Here is a 23438-nt window from a genome sequence, read left to right on the forward strand (position 1 = left end):
TGGTCTCTCCTCCCAATAAGTGCTTAATGTCTAAACACCCTATAAGACCAAATATCATTGTAACGAGACTCTTGTGATTTCAATATAGGAAACATGTCTAAGATGTTCCGTGGAAAGTGCACTGTAACACATGTTCCCTAAGGCAATCAAGTCCCCAGCTGAACTCTCACATCAGCTGGAAACTCGTTTGGTAGCTTTCGGATTCGCTTAGCCTCAGTTCTCTCTCCCTCTCCACTCATCTCCAATATGCAGATAAAATTGGCCTACTTTGCAGGGGTGTTAGAAAGATTGCTGAGAATGTTATTTTCCACCTTAAACTATTTTCATCCTGCTGTTTGATCCAGTGGGTTTACAAGGTGGCTTCGAGATCTAACTTCAAAAATACAAATTACACCAATTAGAAACAATATTACACATCTGATGAGCAATAAAAGAAATTCAAACAAGCATTTCCTCAGACAAACTTTCAGAGAATCCCTGGGAAAGAACTGCCAGAGCCAAACATCTAAGGAACATCTGGGGAAACATCTGGAGAAGATCTGGGGGGAAATTGAAACAACTCCACTGGCTTCCAGTGAAATTGTTTCAAACTTGCCATCATACATTCTCTGTGGCCACCTGTGGTTAACACCCTAACATTTTCTGAGAACTCTTCAAAGGCAACCCCACATACATCTTATTACAAATAATAACCCATTCTATAACAGAGCAGTAACCAATGTTCCCAGAACACATATCACCATGGCTAGTCTGTTCCTTTCCAGGAAAGAGCACAATAGGCCTACCAGCCAAAGCTGGTCAAAAGCACTCTTGGCCACCACCACCTTGGTATCTAGGAACAACACCAGATCCAACAGCATATCCAAAATGCAAATCTGAATCAACCCCCTTCCAAAATAGGCTGTATTACCAATTCCAGGATAAGCCAAACAATGGTGTTTCCATCTTGTCTCGATTTGTACATGAAGCACTTTGAATGTTTCAGATATACTATGGAATGCTAAGTATTATTTTGATAATTTCTAAAAAGATCAAAGATATCAGCCAAGAAGCCTTCAAAAATGCCATCTTTATCATTAACATTTATATATTTATTTATTTGAAATATGAGATGGGAATCCTAAATCTTAAGTGTAAACAAGATAACTTCTCCAGATCTAGCCTAATATTGCAATGGGTTTCTCATTTTATAAATTCACAATTTGAAATATATGAATATCAATGTTCCATGGAACTTTACAAAGAGCAGGTTGGACAAGTCCCTACGCCAAGGGGTTTAATCCAATGTTAGTCTAATATGTCTCATTCATTTCAATGGGTCTACTCTAAGTAGGCCATTGGGTACAACCCACAATCTAAAAATATATCCAAGAAAACAACAGAGAAAGAGGGGAATGGAGGCAGAGGAAACAGAGGAAGAATACGTCATCATTTCAATTACCTGCACTTTTGCTGAATTACAGTAGGGTATTGGTTGTTCCAAAGGCTTCTGGAAAATTTAAATTTTGAAGAGAAATTATAAGAAGAGCCATGCTAGATCTGACCAAGGATCCAACTAGTCCAGCATTCTGTTAACACAGCAGCCAAACAGGTGTTGACCAGGATTAGAACCCATAAGCAGAACACAAGTGCACCCTCCTGCCCATGTTCCCCAGCAACTGATGCATATAGGGTTACTGCCTCAGATACTGGAGGTAGCACATAGCCATCTGTAGCTGTCGATAGCCTTCTCCTCCAGGAATGCATCCAATCCCTTTTTAAAGCCATCCAAGTTGGTGGCCATCACTACATCTTGTGGTAGCGAATTCCATAGTTTAACTATGCACTGTGGAAAGAAGTACTTCCTTTAATCTATCCTGAATTGCCCACCAATAAGACACATATTTGTAACTTATTTCCTCACTTCTTTTCCCCAAATCCGTAACCTTGAATTGATTATACTCTGATGCCATGCTGTTTTCTTAATGAGTGAGTCAAAATAGAAAAAAAAACTACTGAAACAAGGCACATGAACTTCCTTCTTTTATCTTAACGAGGTATTGGTATTTGCAATCTCAGCACGTAAGTGGTCATAATCATGCTTTAGCATTGTCTTCTTCTCTTCTCTTCTGATCTTTGTAACTGAATAGTCAGTTTATCTGGAACATGAATATCTGAGGATGTTCATCGCAACCAAACCACACTTTTTCATACTGAAGGGAATTAAGTATAACTCTAGATTGTGATGCAACTTAACATGCTTTAATATTCTTCAGAATCATAGTTCAATGTCATCTTATTTTGCCAATGCCACACAAGCTGGGTTTATGGGATTTTATTTTTTATTCATTTCAAAACAAAACTTGTTCCAACGGAATCTGAAAATGCATTAAATACACTGATAAATATCTTTGTCCTTATACAGAATTCACAGCCAGTAGATGTGGAAATGGGCCACTAGAAGTTTTTGAAAGGAGAGGGGGCTAGAGCAGGGGCCTGATCAGATAACACACTAAGCCATGGTTAGGATGCTAACCCTTTTGCAGCAAGTGGTTTGTGAGCATGGCTAAATCATGGCTATGTAGCCACCATGGTTAGGAAAAATGCTGTTCACATATCACACAAAGCCATCATGGTTTAGCATGTTGTCTAAACAGGGCCAAAGTTACGAAGGCTAGGTCTATGAACAACAATCAGTCATCATGGCTAAACAGGACCTCCATGCTCAGAAATAGTATACCTTTGCATATATGCTGCTTGGGAACAAAAACAAGGGAGGGCTATTGGTGGCCTGCTTGTGCATTTCTCATAGGCATCTGGTTGGTCATTCATGGTAGGAAACAGGATACTGGACTAGATATGTTTGCATCAGGTCTTTTTGGGGAAGACTAGTGCCGGTTCAACACAGAACTGAAACTGGAAGGTCACAATGTCATTTAAGGAACCCGTAAACAATCGTGAGTAAGGAATGACGGGCACACGATAAATGCCTTGTGTAGAAAAGACCTCTGTGGATAAGGTCAGATGAATGTATGGAGGTTGAGGAAGCAGGGACATGATCACACTGCCTTTCTCCAGATATTCATGGCACACGTTATATGGAACTGGAATAATGGGAGAGATATATGCAATCATGGGCTGATATTTTCCTGACATCACTGCAGATAAGAAATTATTGCATACATAAGAAATCAGTGGAGTGTATGACCTTTGGCTGTCACTAAAGGTTTGTTAACATTAGAGATAGCTAGCATTAATGTGAGGCATTTCACTGCAACAAACAAACAAAAACTCACATGCTTTCTTCAGCGACAAGTTTATGGTAATTTTTCCTATAGTTCATGTTTGATCAGTGGCTCTCAGTAAGTGAGTAGCACCCACTGAACTTTGTACATGTTGATACTACCTACAGTCAGAGATGGAAAGTAGCAGAGTTTTACCATTACACATAAGCATAATTATTAAGCAAAAACATCTTCGGTTTCCTATGCATCTTGGCATGATGTAGTAACGTCATTGTGAAGGTTTGAGGCCTACTGAGGCAAGGTAATAAAGCTAGGCCTTCGATGCCTGGAGTTTTTCTGTTAGGAGAGGGTATCACTGAGAGGAGTAGTTTCTTTTCTCCAGTCAAGATTATTTATTTATTTATTATTTATTTATTTATTACATTTTTATACCGCCCAATAGCCGAAGCTCTCTGGGCGGTTCACAAAAATTAAAACCATAATAAAACAACCAGGATAAAACCACGCAGCAAAATTGATATAAGATTAAAATACAGAGTTAGAACTGTAAAATTTAAATGTAAGTTAAAATTAAGTGTTAAAATACTTTACTTTATTAAGTAAAATACTTAATAAAGATTAATTCCCTGGTTAAGTTTCATTTCTTCAGTTAAGATTTATTTCCAAGTTAAGTTTCATTTCTTCAAGATTGAAACAGTACTTTCAGTTTTGGCGGAAGAAGGTATAAAAAGGGACACCCAGCCAGAGAGAGAGAGAAAGACCAGACCATAAGGAAGGAGCAGAAAGATGCAGTTTGAAGAAGTCTAGGCGTAGCTTAGGATAAAAGTACTTGTATTTTTGCAACTTTTATTTTCTGTTAATGCCTTTGTATCACTCAGGTTTATTGACTAAATACTTTTAGTTGTAATTTCCTTGTTTTACTTTACTAATGAACTGTTGTGTTTAACCTAAAGTGTCTGGAGTATCACTCACCCCATGTCTAAAGCCTGATCCCTTTACTGGGAAGGGCAAGATAAAAAGAAGAAAGGTATTACCCTTGAGGAGGCAGAGATCCTTAAGGAGTTGCTCAGGGGGACCCAGTCATAGGAATGGCCCTGAGAACCATTATCAACAATCCAGAAGTGCAGAGTCAAAGGTGTGCTCCATGCACCAGCAAGAGATGAAAATTCTAAGGAGGTAGAATACAGGCATTCCCCTGACTAAGTGCACTATCTTTGGCTGCATACTAAACTATCCATTTAGCAAACCAGAGAAAAATCACTTTGGGTTGAAGATGTGAATTGTTGTAGAATTGAAACAGATGGTTTCAGTTTTTAGAACGAACAAACAAACACGTAGTACTTGCAACAAGCATCAGATTAAGCCAGTGCTCTTTGCTAGGGCAGAGTTCCACATAGTAGTTTTTAACAGATGCCTAAGGAAGCCGGTTGGGATCAAACAGAGCTCGCCCAAGACCTTTTGCCTTGGAAGATAGTCAGATGAATCTTATTTCAATACAATGGAGCTTGGTGGCTTTGATGTCAGTAATGCGGTGAATCCGCTCTAGGTTGCAGTCAGAACTGTGAAGGAGCTATCCAAAATGTGAAGCACTGAAATGTGGAACAGAATTACTGCCCTACTCACATCAGAGTCACTAGCCTCCACTGCTTCAATACTGCTGATGGGACAACATCCTCCAGAACCCATTGAGGGCAGCAGGCTAGCTTAGGGCACTCAGGGAAGGCTATGTGGCACACACATTGCTGACCTCCAACATCTCCCCACCTCTCCCTACCTCCTAACATCTAGGATGGCCAAAATGGAGGATATGCATCCTTAAAAAAGGTGGATGCCGATTTGCATACAAGTTGCATATGCACATTTATAAGTATAGATGCAAATTTAGAAAGAATTACAAGGAACTACAACTGAAAAGGACTAGTCACACCTGCCATTTGTGCTCAAGGATTTCCTCCCAAATGCAAAAATCACAGTTGTTGTTTATTCGTTCAGTCGCTTCCGACTCTTCCTGACTTCATGGACCAGCCCACGCCAGAGCTTTCTGTTGGCCATTGCCACCCCTAGCTCCACCAAGGTCAAGTCTGTCACCTCCAGAATATCATCCATCCATCTTGCCTTTGGTCGGCCCCTCTTCCTTTTCCCTTCCACTTTCCCTAGCATCAGCCTCTTCTCCAGGGTATCCTGTCTTCTCATTATGTGGCCAAAGTACTTCAGTTTTGCCTTTAGTATCATTCCCTTAAGTGAGCAGTCTGGCTTTATTTCTGGAGTATGGACTGGTTTGAGCTTCTTGCAGTCCACGGCACTCTCAGAATTTTCCTCCAACACCACAGTTCAAAAGCATCTATCTTCCTTCACTCAGCTTTCCTTATAGTCCAGCTCTCGCAGCCATAGGTTGCTACGGGGAATACCATTGCTTTAACTATGCGGACCTTTGTTGTCAGTGTGGTGTCTCTGCTCTTAACTATTTTATCAAGATTTGTCATTGCTCTCCTCCCAAGAAGTAAACGTCTTCTGATTTCCTGGCTGCAGTCAGCGTCTGCAGTAATCTTTGCGCCCAGAAATACAAAGTCTGTCACTGTTACTCCACGTTTTCTCCCTCTATTTGCCAGTTATCAATCAAGCTGGTTGCCATAATCTTGGTTTTTTTGAGGTTTAACTGCAACCCAGCTTTTGCACTTTCTTCTTTCACCTTTGTCATAAGGCTCCTCAGCTCCTCCTCGCTTTCAGCCATCAAAGTGGTATCATCTGCATATCTGAGATTGTTAATGTTTCATCCTGCGATTTTAACTCCAGCATTGGATTTGTCAAGCCCAGCACATAGCATGATGTGTTCTGCATACAAGCTGAATAGGTAAGGTGAGAGTATACAACCCTGCTGTACTCCTTTCCCAATCTTAAACCAGTCTGTTGCTCCATGGTCTGTTCTTACCGTTGCTACTCGTTCGTTATACAGATTCCTCAAGAGGCAGACAAGATGACTTGGTATCCCCATACCACCAAGAACTTGCCACAATTTGTTGTGATCCACACAGTCAAAAGCTTTAGAATAGTCAATAAAAAAGAAATAGATGTTTTTCTGGAACTCCCTGGCTTTCTCCATTATCCAGCGGATATTGGCAATTTGGTCTCTAGTTCCTCTGCCTTTTCTAAACCCAGCTTGTACATCTGGCAATTCTCACTCCATGAATTACTGGAGTCTACCTTGCAGGATCTTGAGCATTACCTTACTGGCATGTGAAGTAAGTGCCACTGTCCGATAGTTTGAACATTCTTTAGTGTTTCCCTTATATCCCCTGGGGATATAAGTTGATTTTTTTCCAGTCTGATGGCCATTCTTGTGTTTTCCAAATTTGCTGGCATATGGCATGCATCACCTTGACAGCATCATCTTGCAAAATTTTAAACAGTTCAGGTGGGATACCATCGTCTCCTGCTGCCTTGTTATTAGCAATGCTTCTTAAGGCCCCTTCAAACTCACTCTTCAGGATGTCTGGCTCTAACTCACTGACCACACCATCTGAACTATCCCCAATATTATTATCCTTCCTATACAGATCTTCGGTATATTCTTGCCACCTTTTCTTGATCTCTTCTGTTTCTGTTAGGTCCTTGCCATGTTTGTTTTTGATCATACCCATTTTTGCCTGGAATTTACCTCTGATGTTTCTAATTTTCTGGAAGAGGTCTCTTGTCCTTCCTATTCTATTGTCTTCTTCCACTTCCGCGCATTGCTTGTTTAAAAATAATTCCTTACCTCTTCTGGCTAACCTCTGGAATTTTGCATTTAATTGGGCATATCTCCCCCTATCACTGTTGCCTTTTGCTTTCCTTCTTTCTTGGGCTACTTCCAGTGTCTCAGCAGACAGCCATCTTGCCTTCTTGGTTTTCTTTTTCTTTGGGACGTTTTTTGTTGCTACCTCTTGGACAATGTTGCGAACTTCTGTCCATAGTTCTTCCAGGACCCTATCTACTAAATCTAGTCCCTCAAATCTATTCTTCACCTCCACTGCATATTCATTAGGAATATTAGTGAGCTCATATCTAACTAATCTGTGGGTCTTCCCTATTCTCTTTAGTTTGATTCTAAATTGTGCAATAAGAAGTTCATGATCTGAACTACAGTCAGCTCCAGGTCTTGTTTTTACCGTCTGTATAGATGTCCGCCACCTTTGGCTGCAAAGGATGTAGTCAATCTGATTTCGGTGTCGACCATCTGGTGAAGTCCATGTATAAAGCCGTCTTTTAGGTTGTTGGAAGAGCCCCCTTCTATTGTGACCCCACCTGTCATCAGCTTTGCCTATTGTAACCCTTAGCTCTGCCTGCAGTTAGCTGCCCTGCTCTCTGCCCCACCAGCCCCCTTGGGCATCAGCTGCCACTGCTAGCATTTGCACTGGGAGGAAATAATCTGCACCAGTGGCAGGTTGTGACTGGTGTGGAGAGAGGGCCCTTTTCTGTTGTGGCACGCTTTCTGCGGAACACCTTCCTTGTCCAGCACTAAGCCCGATATCTGTTTGTTTTGTTTTCCTGGCTAGACATTCTAGCTCAGCTTTTGTCAACTTAGTGCCCTCCTTCATTGAAAGCCAGCCATGCGCCAGGCAGGGGAAGGATGTTCTAGCATGTTACCTAGCTGGTTTAATCTCTCTTCTCTTTCAATCTGTTGTGGGGTTTTTTGTTTTGTTTTGCTTGCTGCTATCTTGTTTTATTTTATTATGGTTTGGTTGTGGTTATTTAGAGGCTCCCGCCCCCCATCTATACTGTTTTACAACCATTGCGAGCTACTTTGGGAGTTTTTAAACTGAAGGGCAGCACTGAAATGCTTTAAATAAATAAAGGAAAATAAAATAAATGTTCACAGTTATGAAGAATAGTTGAAACACTGACAGATGGCCCTACATGAGGAGCAAATGGTTCTGCATACCATATTGCAATGAGGAAATTACAGAGAGAAGGATGCCTCTATGTTTGACTGTGCCCATTGTGAATTTTACATCTACCTGAGCAGTGCCTTCACCTTATCATATAAACCAGGGGTGAGGAACCTGTGGTCCTCCAGATGCACTTGGACTGCAAATCCCATCAGCCCCAGCCAGCACCCTTGATATATACTAATAGTGAACACATTCTCTGAGTGCTGATTCTTATGTATCCAAATGCACAAGAGGAGATATCAGCAGGCATTGTGGGATCCCAAAGTGAAGAATTCTGTGATGCAATGTTTTGTTGCAGTTCTCATTTGTAGTTTTGTGAGCCCCAGCCATTGTAGCAATGCAGTCAGAATAGACACCCAAACCATTGCTTCTGCACTGTCTTCTCAGTCTCCCTCCCTGTTTCCTCCTGAAGGCCTACCAGCTCTCTTAAATCACAATTAGATCTACTGATCAGGCAGGCACCAAAACACTCTGTTTTTTTGCTAATAATCCTATACTAATAGTTCTCTGGGTTCCACTCCTTATGAAGCCAAAACAGCACCATCTAGGCACAAGAGGGAGTTATGGGCAGGCCCAGTTTGAAAAAGTGGAAAATAACGTAAGAAAACAACAGCAACCATCCTAAATGGCCCAATGAGGAGCCAGCATGCTCAGCAGGCATAGAATGCTGGCAGACTGTTTAGAGTGCAATCCTATCCAGACAGTCGGCAGCCTCCGAACTGGAAGTCTACCAAGTATCCAATGGAAGGTGGGAAGAGAGTGAAGGCAATCGTCACCTCCATGCTCCAGCTGCCCTGCATTTTTGCTAGACAGGCAATTTTTCCCATCTAGTGGCAGCTCCATGGAGGAGGAGTGAAGAAGGCAGGGGCAGCCATACGACACGTTGTACAGTCACCACCCCTGTCTCCTCCCCTCCCTGTCCCCCAGAATGCCCCCTTCTCCCCATTTCTGTGCTCCGGTTCCCAAGCACAGAGAAGTAGCTGATGTGGTTCTCTTTGCACTAGCTACAAGGAGTTGGGAAGGGAGTGGGGGAGTGAGGTTTCCTGGCTCCGAAGTCAGAGCTCTGTCTCCAACCTTGGAGCCAAGAAATCAAACTATTTGATGTCTTCTCAGACACTGTCTGGGGGGTCATAGGAACACTCTCCATAGGGCCAAGAAAAGAACTCTATTGGAGAGATGCAATCAAATGGAACATCCTAGAAATAGGTATGGTGATTGGCTAGAACATTTAATCGGAGCACTCCACACTGTTACACATATTTATTTATTATGTTATAAATAATTTAACCTGACAGGCTTTTGGGGGGATAGGAGGGAAGAGGAGCAAGTCATATGGATTGGAGCAATGCAGAACATCAGAATGTGGGTCACCATAGGGCTCCCATATTCATTCATTCCATGCTGGTCCTAGTGCATAAAGAATAGGCCCCAGAGGGTGATTTTGGCCATTTTGAAGCACGTTCAACCCTCCTATGAACAAATGCTTTCTTACAATGAACCTCCGATGTAAACAGTGTAGAATTTTCAAAACCATATTAACAGAAATCAGAGTAGCGCTCTCTCTCTCCTGTGTTACAATGCTTTTGCACTAAACACCGCTCAGTTGGTTTCAGTGGAGCTGTTCTGGCATAAAATCAGGGAAATGGAGAGGGGGGGGGAATCCCCAGCTTGGATTATGTGTCATAATTTGGAGAAAAGGTCTGAAAATAACACAATGGGAAGCAAGCAGTTTACAGTAGATCTGGCTATTATTTATACAATGCTATAACTGTGCCGTGAGCTTTATACAAATAGAAAGTCTATAACCCAAAGTGTTTCAAAGCTGAAACATTCAAAGAGCAAGTGAATGAATTCCGATACTGTTGCTAACTAGGTTTTTCATGAACCAGTGATCTTAGGCATGGAAGTAAGTTCATTTGAAATTAGCAAGACTTTCTTCTGTACATCACATTCTGCAATAAGGTGTAATCCTATACCTACTTAGCTGGGAGCAAGCACAACTGAACTCAGTAAGACTGACCTCTCAGTAAACACATATACGATTGCACTGCATGTTGTTGTTGTTGTTTAGAAAATCCTTATGGGATCTTTTCTCAGAATCTTAAGTATCTAATGGACAATTATCTTATTGGCGCTGATAGGCTTGCCAAGTTACATCTCAGAGAGGCATCCTTTAAAAAAAAAATCCCATCAGCACAAAGAAGGGACACAACCACAGCTTCCTCTAGCCTGCTACTTCCCCAGTCACCAGGCTTACCCTGCCTGTACTATGGCAAATTAGGGTCCTACACGCTTCATAACCTGGCAGTGGAGGGTGGGTGTGGGACCAGAGGCAGAGCAGGGCTTGCAAATCCACAGTTTCATCTCTCTTTGCGGTTCCAGGCCTGTTCAAGAGGAGGCTTCCCCAATTGCCATTTTGCATTGCTAGGCCACAGAGAAAGAAACCCATCTCTGCCTCAAGAACACAAATCCAACTCTGGATTGCCCACCCCCACCCCCACCCCCAGCAGGCAACCCAGATTGCTCCAGCTATCTTGCACTGCTAGATAAATATAGTTTTTAAATGAGTGTTCTCTCACTTCATGGGAACTTATGATTCTCTAGGCTTTCAGATGGGTGGGCAACTTGTGGCCTTCCAGATGTTTTGGCCTCCAACATCCTATCATCCATCACCATTGACTATGCTGGTTAAAGAACTTCAGTTTTCAGACAGTTTAAAAGTACACTAAGAGAGCAATCCTGTGACCCTCAGATAGAGTCGGGGGGGGGGGACATTGGAGAGTTTGGTTTCCTGGCTCAGAGGTTGGACAAAGGGCTCTGACCTCAAAGTCAGGAAACCATGCTCCTCTCCCCACCCATCCACATAGCTGGCATGGAGAGAACTGGGCCAGCTACCTCTCTGTGCGTTCCCAGGGGCAAGGAGGGGAGAAGAACAGGGTGGTGGCTATACAGCATATCTGATGGCTGCCCCAGCCTCCTTCTCTCCCCCTCCAAGGCGCTGTTGCTGTACAGGTGAAATTACCCATCTAACAGAAATGCAGGGCACTGTCCTCCCTCCCTATGTTAGATACTCGGCAGCCTCCCAGTTCAGAGGCTGCTAGCAATCCACACAGGATTATGCCCTAAATAAATAAATAAATAAAATAATAGGGCTGATGGGAGTTGTAGGCCAAAACAGAAGTTGTCTGTCCCTGTGTTAGGATGTTTAAAAAAATTGATCATGCCATTGGTATGACAGTTTATCTTTATCATATATCACATTGACTCAAATGTGATTTGAATTGATTTGAATCGTGGTTACCATCACAGCTGGCATAGAATAGTGGTTACAGGTGCAATCCGACACATGCATAGACAGAAGTCACATAACTCAAATGGTGGTTGTAGAGCTTATTTATTTATTACATTTATATCCCACATTTTCCCTCCAAGGAACCCAAGGCAGCATACATAATCCTCCTTCTCTCCATTTTTATCCTCGCAATAACAATCCTGTGAGGTAGGTTGGGCTGAGAGTCTGTGACTGGCCCAAAGTCTCCCAGTGAACTTCCATGGCTGAGTGGGGATTAGAACCCAGATCTCCTGACTCCCAGTCCAACACTCTAGCCACTACACTGCACTGGCTCTTTTTCATCTAATCAAGTGTAGGATTGCATCCTTAACCACTGTTTTTAAGTGCCTGAGCTGGGAATCACAGGCTCACTTCCTAGATCAGCCAAGAATGCACTGGGCGGCCTAAGAAAGCTCGTATAACTCAACCCTTATCAATGATATGAGAATAATACTGCGTGATATAAATACAATATACCATAATCACTGGCATTAAATGAATATTTACTAGTATTTTTTAGTAGAAGCATAGAATTTTAGAGTTCGAATAGATGATTACAGTATCCCTGAGAGATGGCCCTATAGCCTCTGCTTGATACCTTCAATAAAAGAGAAGTCACCACCACTCGTGGGGGTCTGTTCCACTGTCAAAAAGCTCTTACCATTAGGAAGCTGACATGCTTCACCTTAAACCTTCTTTTCTCCATGCTGAACATGTCCATCTCTTTCAACTGTTTCTCATAGGACTTGGTTTCCAGAGTCTGGTTTCCTGATTTCTTCGCACGTCTGCTCACCTTGGCTTGTGAGCTGAGCATCCCTTGCCTGAGCAAATATGTTCCATACTTGAAGGCTTTATTGAAGAGTTTTTTTTCCCCAGACAAGTTTTAATCTTTTACATTCTGTGACATTGGAAGGTCAATTCTTAGGAATCCCTTAAGATTATGCTCCTACAACTCTGGTGAGCATGAAATTATTTCTCATGTGTTGTTTTACTGCAGTTTCTATAAAAGAGCTAAGCAACAATTGCAGTATCCCCTTTTAACATTATTTCCTGGACACTCTGATGGATTTCTGCTTGCTTTCAATTTGGATGTCTCTAATGCCAAGATTGACATGTTTTGACCAAGTTTTAATGGTTGCCAAGTTTTTGACCACCGCTCTTAACATCAAATCTCTAATGGTAGCGAACTAAGCACTATTCACACTCTGAATATGTCTCTTTCTGTTCTTTCTTTCTTTTTTTTTGTACTACGATCAATTGACTAATAGATTTTGATTATGACTTGGTTTCCAGACCATCCTGGTCACCCTGTTCTGCATACATTCCAGTTTGTCAATGTCCTTCTTAAAGTGTGGTGCCCAAAACTGGCCATTAGGATACTAAATACTAAAAGTACTAAAATGAAAAGATAAAATATATCTAGAGAGTTGAACCCAGGATCTGCCTTGTGTGGATGGAAGGGCTCAGCTCACAGAAAATGCCTCTACCCAGTTCTGGGGATCTCTCTCCATCACAACACACCCCATTCAGCAGGGTCCCCCCAAATGCTCTGTGTAGCATTTTCAGGGGGCTGGAGGGGCTGCTGTGAGGAGGAAGGGACAGGGAAGACCGTTTCTGTCAGCCTAGTTGCAAGGGCCTAAATCTGGATCCAAGCCTGAGCCTGCAATCCTATCCACACTTACCTAGGGATGAACCGTATTGCGCATAACGGGACTTAAGTGTCAAATAAATGCACAGAGGATCCCACTGCATAGTAATGTTTTATTATGGTTTTAAATTTTGTGAACCGCCCGCCCAGAGACCTTTGGCTATTGGGCAGTATAAGAATGTTATAATAAATAAATAAATAAATAAAGTGTTCTTAACTAATCTGAGTACTCAGGCTTGGCATTTACAAGGTAATGCACATTTCTCAACGTTACTTTCCTGGATACGTTATGTGCCCAAATTGCTGAGAAATTCAAAACAAAAGCCTTGCACCACACAGCCATCATTTTTAATTGCCACTTTTGTTTGAACGAGAGTATAATAATAATGAAGTCTGAACTGTTAATAATAAATCAGTATAAATTTATGATACATTTTTTTCTTGAACTACTCATTAGGAATTGGCAGGGGGGACTGGGAAGCAGCACACTTCCAGCTCTGAACCCTCTTACTCAGAAATTAATCTTTGTATAGTGTGATCCAATGCCTGTTTCTGTGGAAGCGTGCATAAAAATTATAGCTTTGGTCTGCAAATTTCAGAAGTAGTTCCTACGCATATTTCCCTGTGAGTAAGGCCTATGGAATAGATTACTTCCAGGGAAATATGCATAGAATGTGACATTTTTGCTGCTTCATTCTAACATCTACACATTATATATAACAAGTACCAGCCACAGTTTTGTGGGTAAAGGCCCTGGTTAAATTGATGGGCCACAACTCAGAGGAAGAGACCATGCTTGGCATGCAGAAGGCCCAGATGTTGGACTTCCAGTTAAAAGGATCAGAGAGCAGTGAATAGGAAAGGCCTGTGTCCAAGATCCTACAGAGCTGCTGCTGGTCCAAGTTGATGACAGTGGATCATCTGAATCAGCCAGCTTCATATGTTGAAGCAGTCTTGCAACTTATGGAGCTTCATAACTGCTCCAAGCATATTACAAGGGCATGAGCAACTTTATACTTTCTGAGATTGTTACATTTTAGCTCACCTGCTAAGCTCCCATTTTATCCAAACACCAACCCTATGAGGTAGGTTAGTCTGGGAGCTAGTAACTAGTCAGAGGTTACTCATGGCTGAGCAGGAATCCAAATCCAGCTTTCTGTCTAATAGATCAGCCGTCCCCAGCCTGATACCTACCAGGAGTTTTGGACTACAACTCCCAGCATTCCTGACCATTTGTTATGCTGCCTGGGGCTGATGGAAGTTGGTAGAAAACATCTGGAAGGTATCAGGTTGGGGAAGGCTGCACTAGACATTAATTGAGGAGGATACTCATGTAATTACATCATTCTTTGCCACAGATAGCTAGAACCCACTCACAATTTTGAGCTCTTCCCACTTTGTTTTTTTCGCATTATTTAAGAAATAAAAAAGGAACTGACGGTGGCTAAAAGGAAACCAAATTCGTGTTCACAGCCGCAAAAGAGACAGTCCTGTATACGAAACACTGCAAATGCAGTCAGCATTGAAGCGTCTGAGAAGCGGACCGGCTCCAGCACCAACAGCCTACCTGTTGACAGGTATCCAGAATATTGCAGGTAGCGAGCGTGTGAATTTCTACACAGAGCTCCAAAGTGTGCGTTGTGGGGGTGGGGAGGGTAAGTGTGCGCACGCGTCTTGCGCCCATGCTGGGTCTTGCAGAACGTGCTGCGGAAAGTATCTTCTGGGGACAGTAGAGAGAACAAGTCCCTGTATGTAAATTTAGCTAGCCCGCCTCTCGCTGCTCATTGGCGGTGAAGTAAGAGGCGTGACCGGATATGTAAATAGAAGCCGGCGTTTTGAAGCCGGGGGTTGGGTGGGGGTGAGCAACCGGCATTTTTCGTAAATGGCGGAGAAGGAAGAGGCGTGGCTCAGCAGACACAAGTATAGCCGGGCAGGAGAGGCGGGTCCAACCAAGAGCTGGTGGGCGTGGCGCGAATGCAAATCTTAGCCTTTTCTGGCTATTGATTGAAGGAGAGACAGGGGGTGGGTTGGGCGATGCAAATACCGGCGTTCGCTCATCCGAATCTTTCGCCCCGACCCTGCCTCTTCGCTCAGCCCCGCCCCGCGGTTTAAAAGTCGCGGCGCCTGCGCAGTGAAGGGAAATGAGGACTTAGTCTGTTACACAACTGACTGTTGTGCTGTTTGAGGGGGCTGCGTTCTCCCTTCGGCCTCAAGACTTTCCTACTCCCCGGGCTTCTCGCTAGGCTTCCCCCTCCTTACACACTGCTTTATAGGCATGAGTGGGGATCAGCTGCACAACTCTTCCCAGGTAAGGGGGGCTCCCACACTCAAGGTAGTTATGGGGTGGGAAAAGAAGGTCTGGATATCAGGGCCTACAGTTCCCTCTGAGAAGCAAAATTGGGGTGTTGCGGGGAGGGACCCCTTGCCCCCGTCAGTTAGTGCCTCTCCCGGAATAGCGAAGAGCTTGTCCTTCCTCAGTTTCCTAAAAACAAGGTGCCGTCCAGTCGGATAATAAGGGGGTGGAGGGGGTGGTGGTTCTGTTCCCACTTCTTGTTCAGAGTTTTGGGGTGAGGGGCTCCTCGGGCTCTGAACGAGAGCGAGAGAGAGAAAGACCCGTCCTTGCCAGGATGATATTATCATGGGCCTTTGGTAATATTTAGGCCCCTCGAGCTATTCTTTACCTCCCCACCCTCTCGCCCGCCCGCCCCAGGACCACCTCTCATCCTGCAGACCCTCACACCTTCTATGTCTTCTAGGGCTCCCTTCAAGTTGCCTATAGACGCTGTCTATACTAACCTCCCCCCCCCCCCTTTCCCTCAGTCTTTCTAACATACTTAACATCTTCCCTTCTCCTTCCAGCATAAAGGGCCCTTGAGGTGGGGGGTGGGCAAGCTTCCCCCTCTCTTCTCGGTTTCCTCCCACCTCTTAGAGGGCATGTAGGGTACATAAAAGGGGGCTGGGAAGGGGGTGAGGGAATTTCCTGGGAACACTGCAACCACGCACGAGGAAGAAGGCAATTAAAACAGGAGGGCAAAAACTTAGGTGGGGGTGGGGAAAGAATATATATGTATTACCTCAATTTGCCCCCTCTCCTTTGATTTAGGATTATCCTTTAGTCGTTTTTAGGACCATCGGGTTTCTTTCTCCCCTCACCTTTGCTAGTGCTTTTATTTTTTTAAAAAAGAAACCCGACAACCCTATTTTCGTGAGAAAACATTCCTAGATCATGGCTTTATTTTTATTTTTTAAAATGTATTTACCCCCGTTTCCTTTCCCCCATAGATCGATCCAGATTTCCGAGCGAACGGTGAGTGTCTTATCCCCCTAACCCTCTAAAGTGGGGAGGATTTGTCCTGCATTTTCTCCTTTTCCCCCTTCTCTTGTATTGCTGAAGATGGTAAAGGACAGACATGGCGTCCCAGAGACTAAGTCCCGTCTCCTCGCTCACCGGCCCCATTGTTCCCATCGAGCTTCCTAATACTCCGAAATCTTGGGGGGCCTGGCCCATCCGACCCCATATCTCGGTAGTGAGGACAGTGGAGACCTCAGATCTGGCCTCCCTTGCTTTTTTGAGCCTTTCTTGGGCTCCGATTCCCCCCTGGAAAGTCGCCTTGTCGACGGTCGGGACTTAGTCTCTGCGCCATTTTCTTTTTCTCTCTTCCCTGTGTGTGTCTCTTTCTCCTTCTCCTCCTCCCTCGAGCTGCCCACAAGGAGCCTCCTGCAGTGAAAACATGCGAAATAACCACCATCCATGTTCCAAATATCGTTTCCGAAAAGGGAAAATCATCATTTGTTTGTGTTTTGCTTTTTTAAAAGCTTGACTTCGTCGCCTACCTGCCTTTTTAATCTTACCTCGTCCCCCTTTTCTCCTCCCCCAGTTCTGCTTCTTTCAGTCGAGCCCTTCCCCCTACAACGAAAGGTGGTTGCAACATGTTGCTCTTGAACAGATTCTCCATCCCTTTAATACACAGTGTACTTAAGATCTAGATGCAGAAACTTTAGATGGGGTGGGGTTTTATTCCTGTATTTATTTATTTATTAAAAGAAAAGCAAATAAAACGGTGTGGGCACTTCCAGAATAGAATCCAGTATCACTTTGCTAAAGTTTGATAGTTGATCTGTGTATATGTGGTTTATAAAGGCAATGGGGGATGAATTTTTTTTTGTGTTGTGGGGGGGTTATGATTCTGTTATGCATGCCTTTGTGTTGCATAGGAAGCTTTCGCTGTCCTTTTAATGCTTTCATAAACGTTTCAGTATTCTGTGTAACATGTTTGCATGTGACTTAACAGTGGATTCTATATTGCTTGAATTTCTGCTCTTGTATCAGAAACTTGAAGTTATCTAAGATAAAGAAGAATGTGTTGATTTGATACAGGTATCCTTTCTTCCTGTAGGCTGAAATATTTCTGCTTACAGATTTAGATTTATATCCTTTTGTAGTCATTATGTATTAGAACCTCTGCAACCCCAAAATGAATTCATAGAATTCTTTAAATGTAAACATGATGATTCCCCCCTACTCTCTTAAGGAAAAAGTCATCTGTTGACTAATATATGTATGAAATAGGAATATATAATCTATTTTGACCTCCAGGTTCAGTGCTAAGGCCATGCTTAAGATTGGTTTTGGACTTGGATCACAATATACTTTCAGCTATATGGACTCTTTCAGCTTCTTGTCACCTTTTTAAAATGTGTTCTGAGTCTTGTTACCCAGGCACTTAAAACTTAGTGCTGGAACTTCCACCTCAGCACAGGACTGGTACCTAAAAATCTGAATCTTTGGAATTGGAAATCTTTTCTAGCACTCTTATTGGGTATTCCATGCACAGTGAGTAAATAAACTTATGACAACGGGCATAGAGGGCTTTCCCCCCTCCAGTTATTGAGCCACAGGCTGTTTAATACTGTTCAAGGAATAGCAGTGCCAATAGTCACGTCCTTTTTGACCTTGCCACTAAGACTGAACTTGCTTTTATGTCTTTCTTCCACCATAATATATTATACAGCAGTGTTCCTGGCTTCTGAGTTGAAGTCATTGCATGCTGAAATTAGTGTCTTAAATATTTGCATTCTAGGTAAAGCAGCAGCCGACCTAGAATTATTTTTATATTTTTATTTGATTGTTTGATCTTATTTATTTATGTACTGCTGTTACTTTAATTTAATATTTTGTGTAATCTTGTAATGTTTTACTGACTGTTGTAAACTGCCTTCGGAGGATAACTTATTTTATAATCCATTATTATTATTATTTCTACAGTATACATTATCCTTAGTATAAAATATCTGAATATACAGTATTAATGGAGTTTGCCACTTCCTTCTCCCCATTTCCTCCCTCACATGTCTTGATGCCTTGTGGAAGGAAGACTTTAGGTTTAAAAAGGTGGAAAGTATTTAAACAGAAAAATAGCATGCTGGGTTTTTTTCTATTCAGTCACATTTATTCAAAGGTACTGATGAAAAACAGCAGCTACCTTTTAGTTATTGAGTATGTAATGCAGGTATAGGCAACCTGATACCCTTCAGATGTTTTGGACTATAATTCCCAGCATCCCTGAAAATTGGCCTTGCTGGGTGGGACTGATGGGAGTTACAGTCTAAAACATCTGGAGGTTGCCTACCTCTGAAGTATAACTAGGAATTCTCAAGTTGATTGAAGATGCCCAGTGAACACTTCTGATAGTTTTGTTGCCTGTGAATAGAATTAAATTTTTACATTTGTATGGGTTGAGCAACAAAGTGATGTTAGAGATGTTGTCAGGAGCAAGTTCAGCCTGCCATGGGCCATTAAGTATCAATATCTATCTTAACTGGATTGCCCAGACCAGCATCTGTATGGTAGTTTGGTAGAATGCTCTACTTCCATTCTGATACTTTATTTTTTTAAAAAAAACTTAAGATGCTTTTATTCTCCATGTTTTACAACACTGTCTAATATTTATGCTTAGAAGGGTCCTTCTCAGTGGTTTGTAAAATAATTCCTCTCCACTAGATAAATCATTTGAATAGGCTAATTCTAAGAGCCAATTCAAACATTTGGGTGAAGTACATAGGAAAGCCCTCCTATAACTGTACTGTTTCAAGACACAGATGAGGGCTTGCATATTTGTATGATCTCTCCACATCAAAGCAGCCTCCACTCATTCTGCACATAGAAAGCTAGCACTCTAAGGGTAAGGGTAGTCTACCTCAGCCTTATCCAACCTGGTGCCCTCCAGATGTTTTGGACTATAACCTCTGCCATCCCTAGCCACTACTGTTAATTGACATGGCTGGGGATGATAGAGCTTGTAGTCTAACACATGAAGAAAGCTGGTTTACATGCTTCTTCTCCTTAAAACTCTACTTTTCTACATGCAGGATGCATGTTTGACTATCCTGACATGATACAATTTAGAGAGGGCTGTTACCACATACATTTTTCTTCAAAATTTGAGTGCACTGTAAGATGTTGGAAAATAATTTTCCTGGGCACTTAAACTGTAAACATAACCAGCAGTCCTATACTGTTTTATCTCTGCTTTTATGAGGTTATGTTTAGTTTCAGCTCACATACTGTTGTTCAGATATTGAAAGGTTCATATGACATATATCTGAAAATAATTGAACCCTGTATTAATGAGAAGTATGTGTGATACGTTCTAACAGTTTGATGGATATGATTCAGTATGAATGTTTATGTCAATCAGATGAAAATGCTTAAAATCTATTTCGGTGGGGTAGTCCCCCCCCCAACTAACAACAGTGTAAGTGTTAGAATCTAAGTTGTCTTTCAATTCCTGCATTGTTTACAAAACATGGTTGTTTTCTCATTCTCCAAGTAAATATAGTTTTCAGCTATGATGTGGAGCTGCTAAGAGGCAGTAACCCTGATGCTTTACAATAACTTCTTTGTGTTGTGCAAGCCATATTTCAGTTTTTTCTTGGTATTAAGAACATAGGGGGGGAAACCATGGCAGGCTTGCTTAAAATTCCCAATGAATTGTTGCCTTGAGAGAGTTTTCCCTTTGGTTTGTTTGACTAACTATATTGATAATGAGGAAGATTAGAGGGCAGCATCTGAAACAAGAGTCAAATATATTCTGTTAGCTTGAACAGATTTGAACACCCTGGCTTTTTGGAAGCTCATATTTGAGAACTTCTCTCTGAAGCATGTCTACAGCATCATCCAAAGCATGTTTATTTACTTGTTCTATCAGTAGCTCTTAGATATGATGGCTAAATGTTGCCACAAATATTAGAGGCAGCGTGCCTCTGAGTACCAGCTGCTGGGGAACACAAGTGGGAGGATATTATTGTGCCCATGTCCTGCTGTGGGCTTCTCATAGGCATCTGGTTGGCCAGTGAGGCAAATCTGATGCTGGACTAGATAGGCCTTTGGTCTGGTCCATTATGGCTCTTATGTTCTTAGCACACAGTAGCATCTTTAAAAAAAGTTAAGTTATATAAAGACCTATCAAAAGCAGGCAGTTCTGTAGTAACCCTACAAGAACATTTATATGATGCTTGTAGTACAACTCTGTATTGCTCAGAATGTAAAAGGGGCTGACCAGAGAAGAAGAATTACTTTTTAAATATAGCTGGTATTAGACATGAATAAATGGTAAAGTCTACTTAGGTGCATGAAATGCACCTTTAGCTTTCAGTTGATTGAGCTAGGCATTATTAAACAATAACTAAATAGAAATGAGGGGACTTTAAATGTTGAAAGACCATGTGGGTAATTGCAGTTTATTAGCCTCCAAGGTCCATGGTTCTAGTAGCAAGTGTCTATCTCTTGATATTCCTGGAAATTAAGTAATTTTGGGAAATCTCATTTATTTATTGCATTTCTATACCGCCCGATAGCTGAAGCTCTCTGGGCGGTTCACAAAAGTTTGTTCTCTTTTTCTTCTATTAGCCGGTTATTTGGAAAACCACTTCTTTTTAACAAGACCTATGAATTCCACAGATGTCAAACCAAATACTGTCCGTAATAATAGGGGTTGCAGTTCTGGTCTACCCTCTTCAGGCGTGGCCTTCTTAGTTCTCTTTTATCTGGCTTTGCAGCTGAATTAGTGTGTGACCTTTGGCAAGCTGCTTAAGTTCTTTGCCTCAGTTCTTCACATTTAAATTGTGGATAAGCTTAATCTGCTGTCTAAGTGGGAGAAAATTTTGAAGATCCTTCGTTATTGTTGAGCTTCATGGGCTGAATGTTTGGCAATAATCTGAATTAGGCTGCTTGATTATTAACTCTGGCTAGTGGGGTGACTTCTGCTTAAAAAAGATCAGGATGATTTACAGAGGCGAGATGGAAGTTTACAATGTTTCCTGTTGTTTAGTAGCTTTGATATAGCTCTCTTGGTCTGATTTCAAATTGTATATACTTGTCTCCTTAGCCTTTCACAAATCAGTGATGCATTATCCACAGACTTTCTTTCATTTTCTGGAGCAAACGTCTCTGTATTATGTCCAAAAAAAACCCTAACCTTGCAGCTTCAGCAGCCTCTTGCATAGTTACATCAGTTTTAAAATGCACCATTTTGAGAATATTGGCACTTAACAAGACCACACACAACTCGCATGTCAGACAGGCGCTTCTGCAGCTGCATGTGTTGGTTTTGAAACTATATCAGATATGCCCCCCCTCCCATGTTTCTTAAACTAACCCTTTAAAAAAGACCACTGTTGATCATATGTGATTGCTTGTAGTAGCCTTACTGCAGTGGTTGTCATTACTACTGTGTGACAGTGATGTAGTTTTCTGGAAGATGTTCCTATGAAAATTGGAAAATTTCCAGTTTGGATCAGAAAACGTTCGGTTGCCCTAGAGCAGAGGTAGGCAACTTGTGGCCCACCAGATGTTTTGGCCTCCAACTCCCATTATCCTTCACCATTGACTATGCTTGCTAGAGGTGATGGGAGCCAAAGGCCAAAATGTCTCGAGTGCCGACATTAAGCAACCCTGCCCTAGAGAGATATAATATTTTACTTACATTTAATTAGCAAAGCTTTTTTTTTTAAAAAAGTGCCCCCTGTTAGTTTTGTGCTCCCCCCGGCAAAAGGAGAAATTAAAGGACACGCCAAGTGATTTAAATGTTATATTATTTAGATATTTTTACTTGAATACGTCTAAAACATTAATGTCATTGGGCAGTATCCTTCCTTGCTGCTCTGCTTATGCTATTGATGTAGCGCTAGCTTAAGCGACTTCTAGTGCAATGGCAATAGTGTATGCTACTTATGGATACTGCGAGCACTTAACTGGGTCCAGTGGTCCGGAAGACCCACCCCACATTCAGCCCCCTAGGCCCATTTAGGTGCTCCCAACATGAGTGCAGACTCCTGCCTACGTGGTGAAATGTGCACTTCCCCTTCCTGCATCAAAAGCAGCCAGGGGGAATTGCGCTATTTTGGGAGCCTTGGTAAATTCTGAACCCCCCTTCCATGCATTCAAGCCTTTACCCTTGCATCAATGGGGCCTTTAAGGCTGTTATTGCCGCAAAAGGAGGGGGAGTGTGCTATTTTGGCGGGTGGGCAGCTGCTGAGTGCTCGCTGGGCTAAGCTGGGCCTCAGAAGAGGCTCACGTGGCCCAACGAGGGGGGCCTGAGCACCTGCTGAGGTGAACACAGGTGAGTTCGCCCACCCCTAACTACTCTGTTAGTGTTGCACTAGCACTATATCAGTGGCATAAGCAGAGTGGTGCACAACAACATGTGCTTCCCTTACATTTAAGAAGAAAAAACAAAGTTACTGAAAACTGTTCACATACTTTAGTAACCCAAAGAACTGTGCATAGTACTCATCTGTTCATCTATTTCACCAGAGTTCAGCTCTCTTCCACTAAGGTTGTTGGGGCACCTTTGGTTTTGCTGTCACTATTTATTAGTTCTATTTCACTCTGAGTCATCTATGTATTTTAATGGCATACATGTATTCTCTCACGTAACTCCTAGGGATAATCACCTGAAAACCTTTAATTACCACTTTGAAACCGCCAGTGTTGCTTGATATTGTATTTGCATTTGGCATAAATTATTTTTTACTAATGAACTTATGAAATGGGAAATTTTCTGCAGAAAAATAAAGTACTAGGAAATACTCTGTTTTAGGGGGAAATCCTCCCCACATCACTGCTGTGCAATGGTGAACAACAGTTTTGCATCCTATGTTGGAAACAATGACATTTCTTTAGTGAACTGGTTACACTCAAATGTGGCTCAGAAATGTGTTCCTCATGCTCAATAAATCATTCTGCTGGGCAATAGGAGTACAGTTTGCTTCCAAGGGCTTCATATGAGCTGTGTAACTGTTGTTGA

The 23438-nt window shown here is 42.2% G+C and overlaps 1 protein-coding gene across 1 annotated transcript in view; it reads left to right on the top strand.

The window, feature by feature from the left end:
• The first annotated feature begins 15280 nt into the window (after window positions 1-15280).
• Window positions 15281-23438, top strand: part of TOP1 (DNA topoisomerase I) — a 93218-nt gene continuing 85060 nt past the window's right edge. The window contains exons 1-2 of the mRNA XM_063145540.1: window positions 15281-15439; window positions 16414-16438. Coding sequence (XP_063001610.1) covers window positions 15407-15439; window positions 16414-16438 — 58 coding nt within the window. The 5' untranslated portion in view covers window positions 15281-15406. The remainder of the gene's footprint in view (window positions 15440-16413; window positions 16439-23438) is intronic.

Source organism: Elgaria multicarinata, chromosome 1 (assembly GCF_023053635.1).
Source record: "Elgaria multicarinata webbii isolate HBS135686 ecotype San Diego chromosome 1, rElgMul1.1.pri, whole genome shotgun sequence".
Lineage (NCBI taxonomy): Eukaryota > Metazoa > Chordata > Lepidosauria > Squamata > Anguidae > Elgaria > Elgaria multicarinata.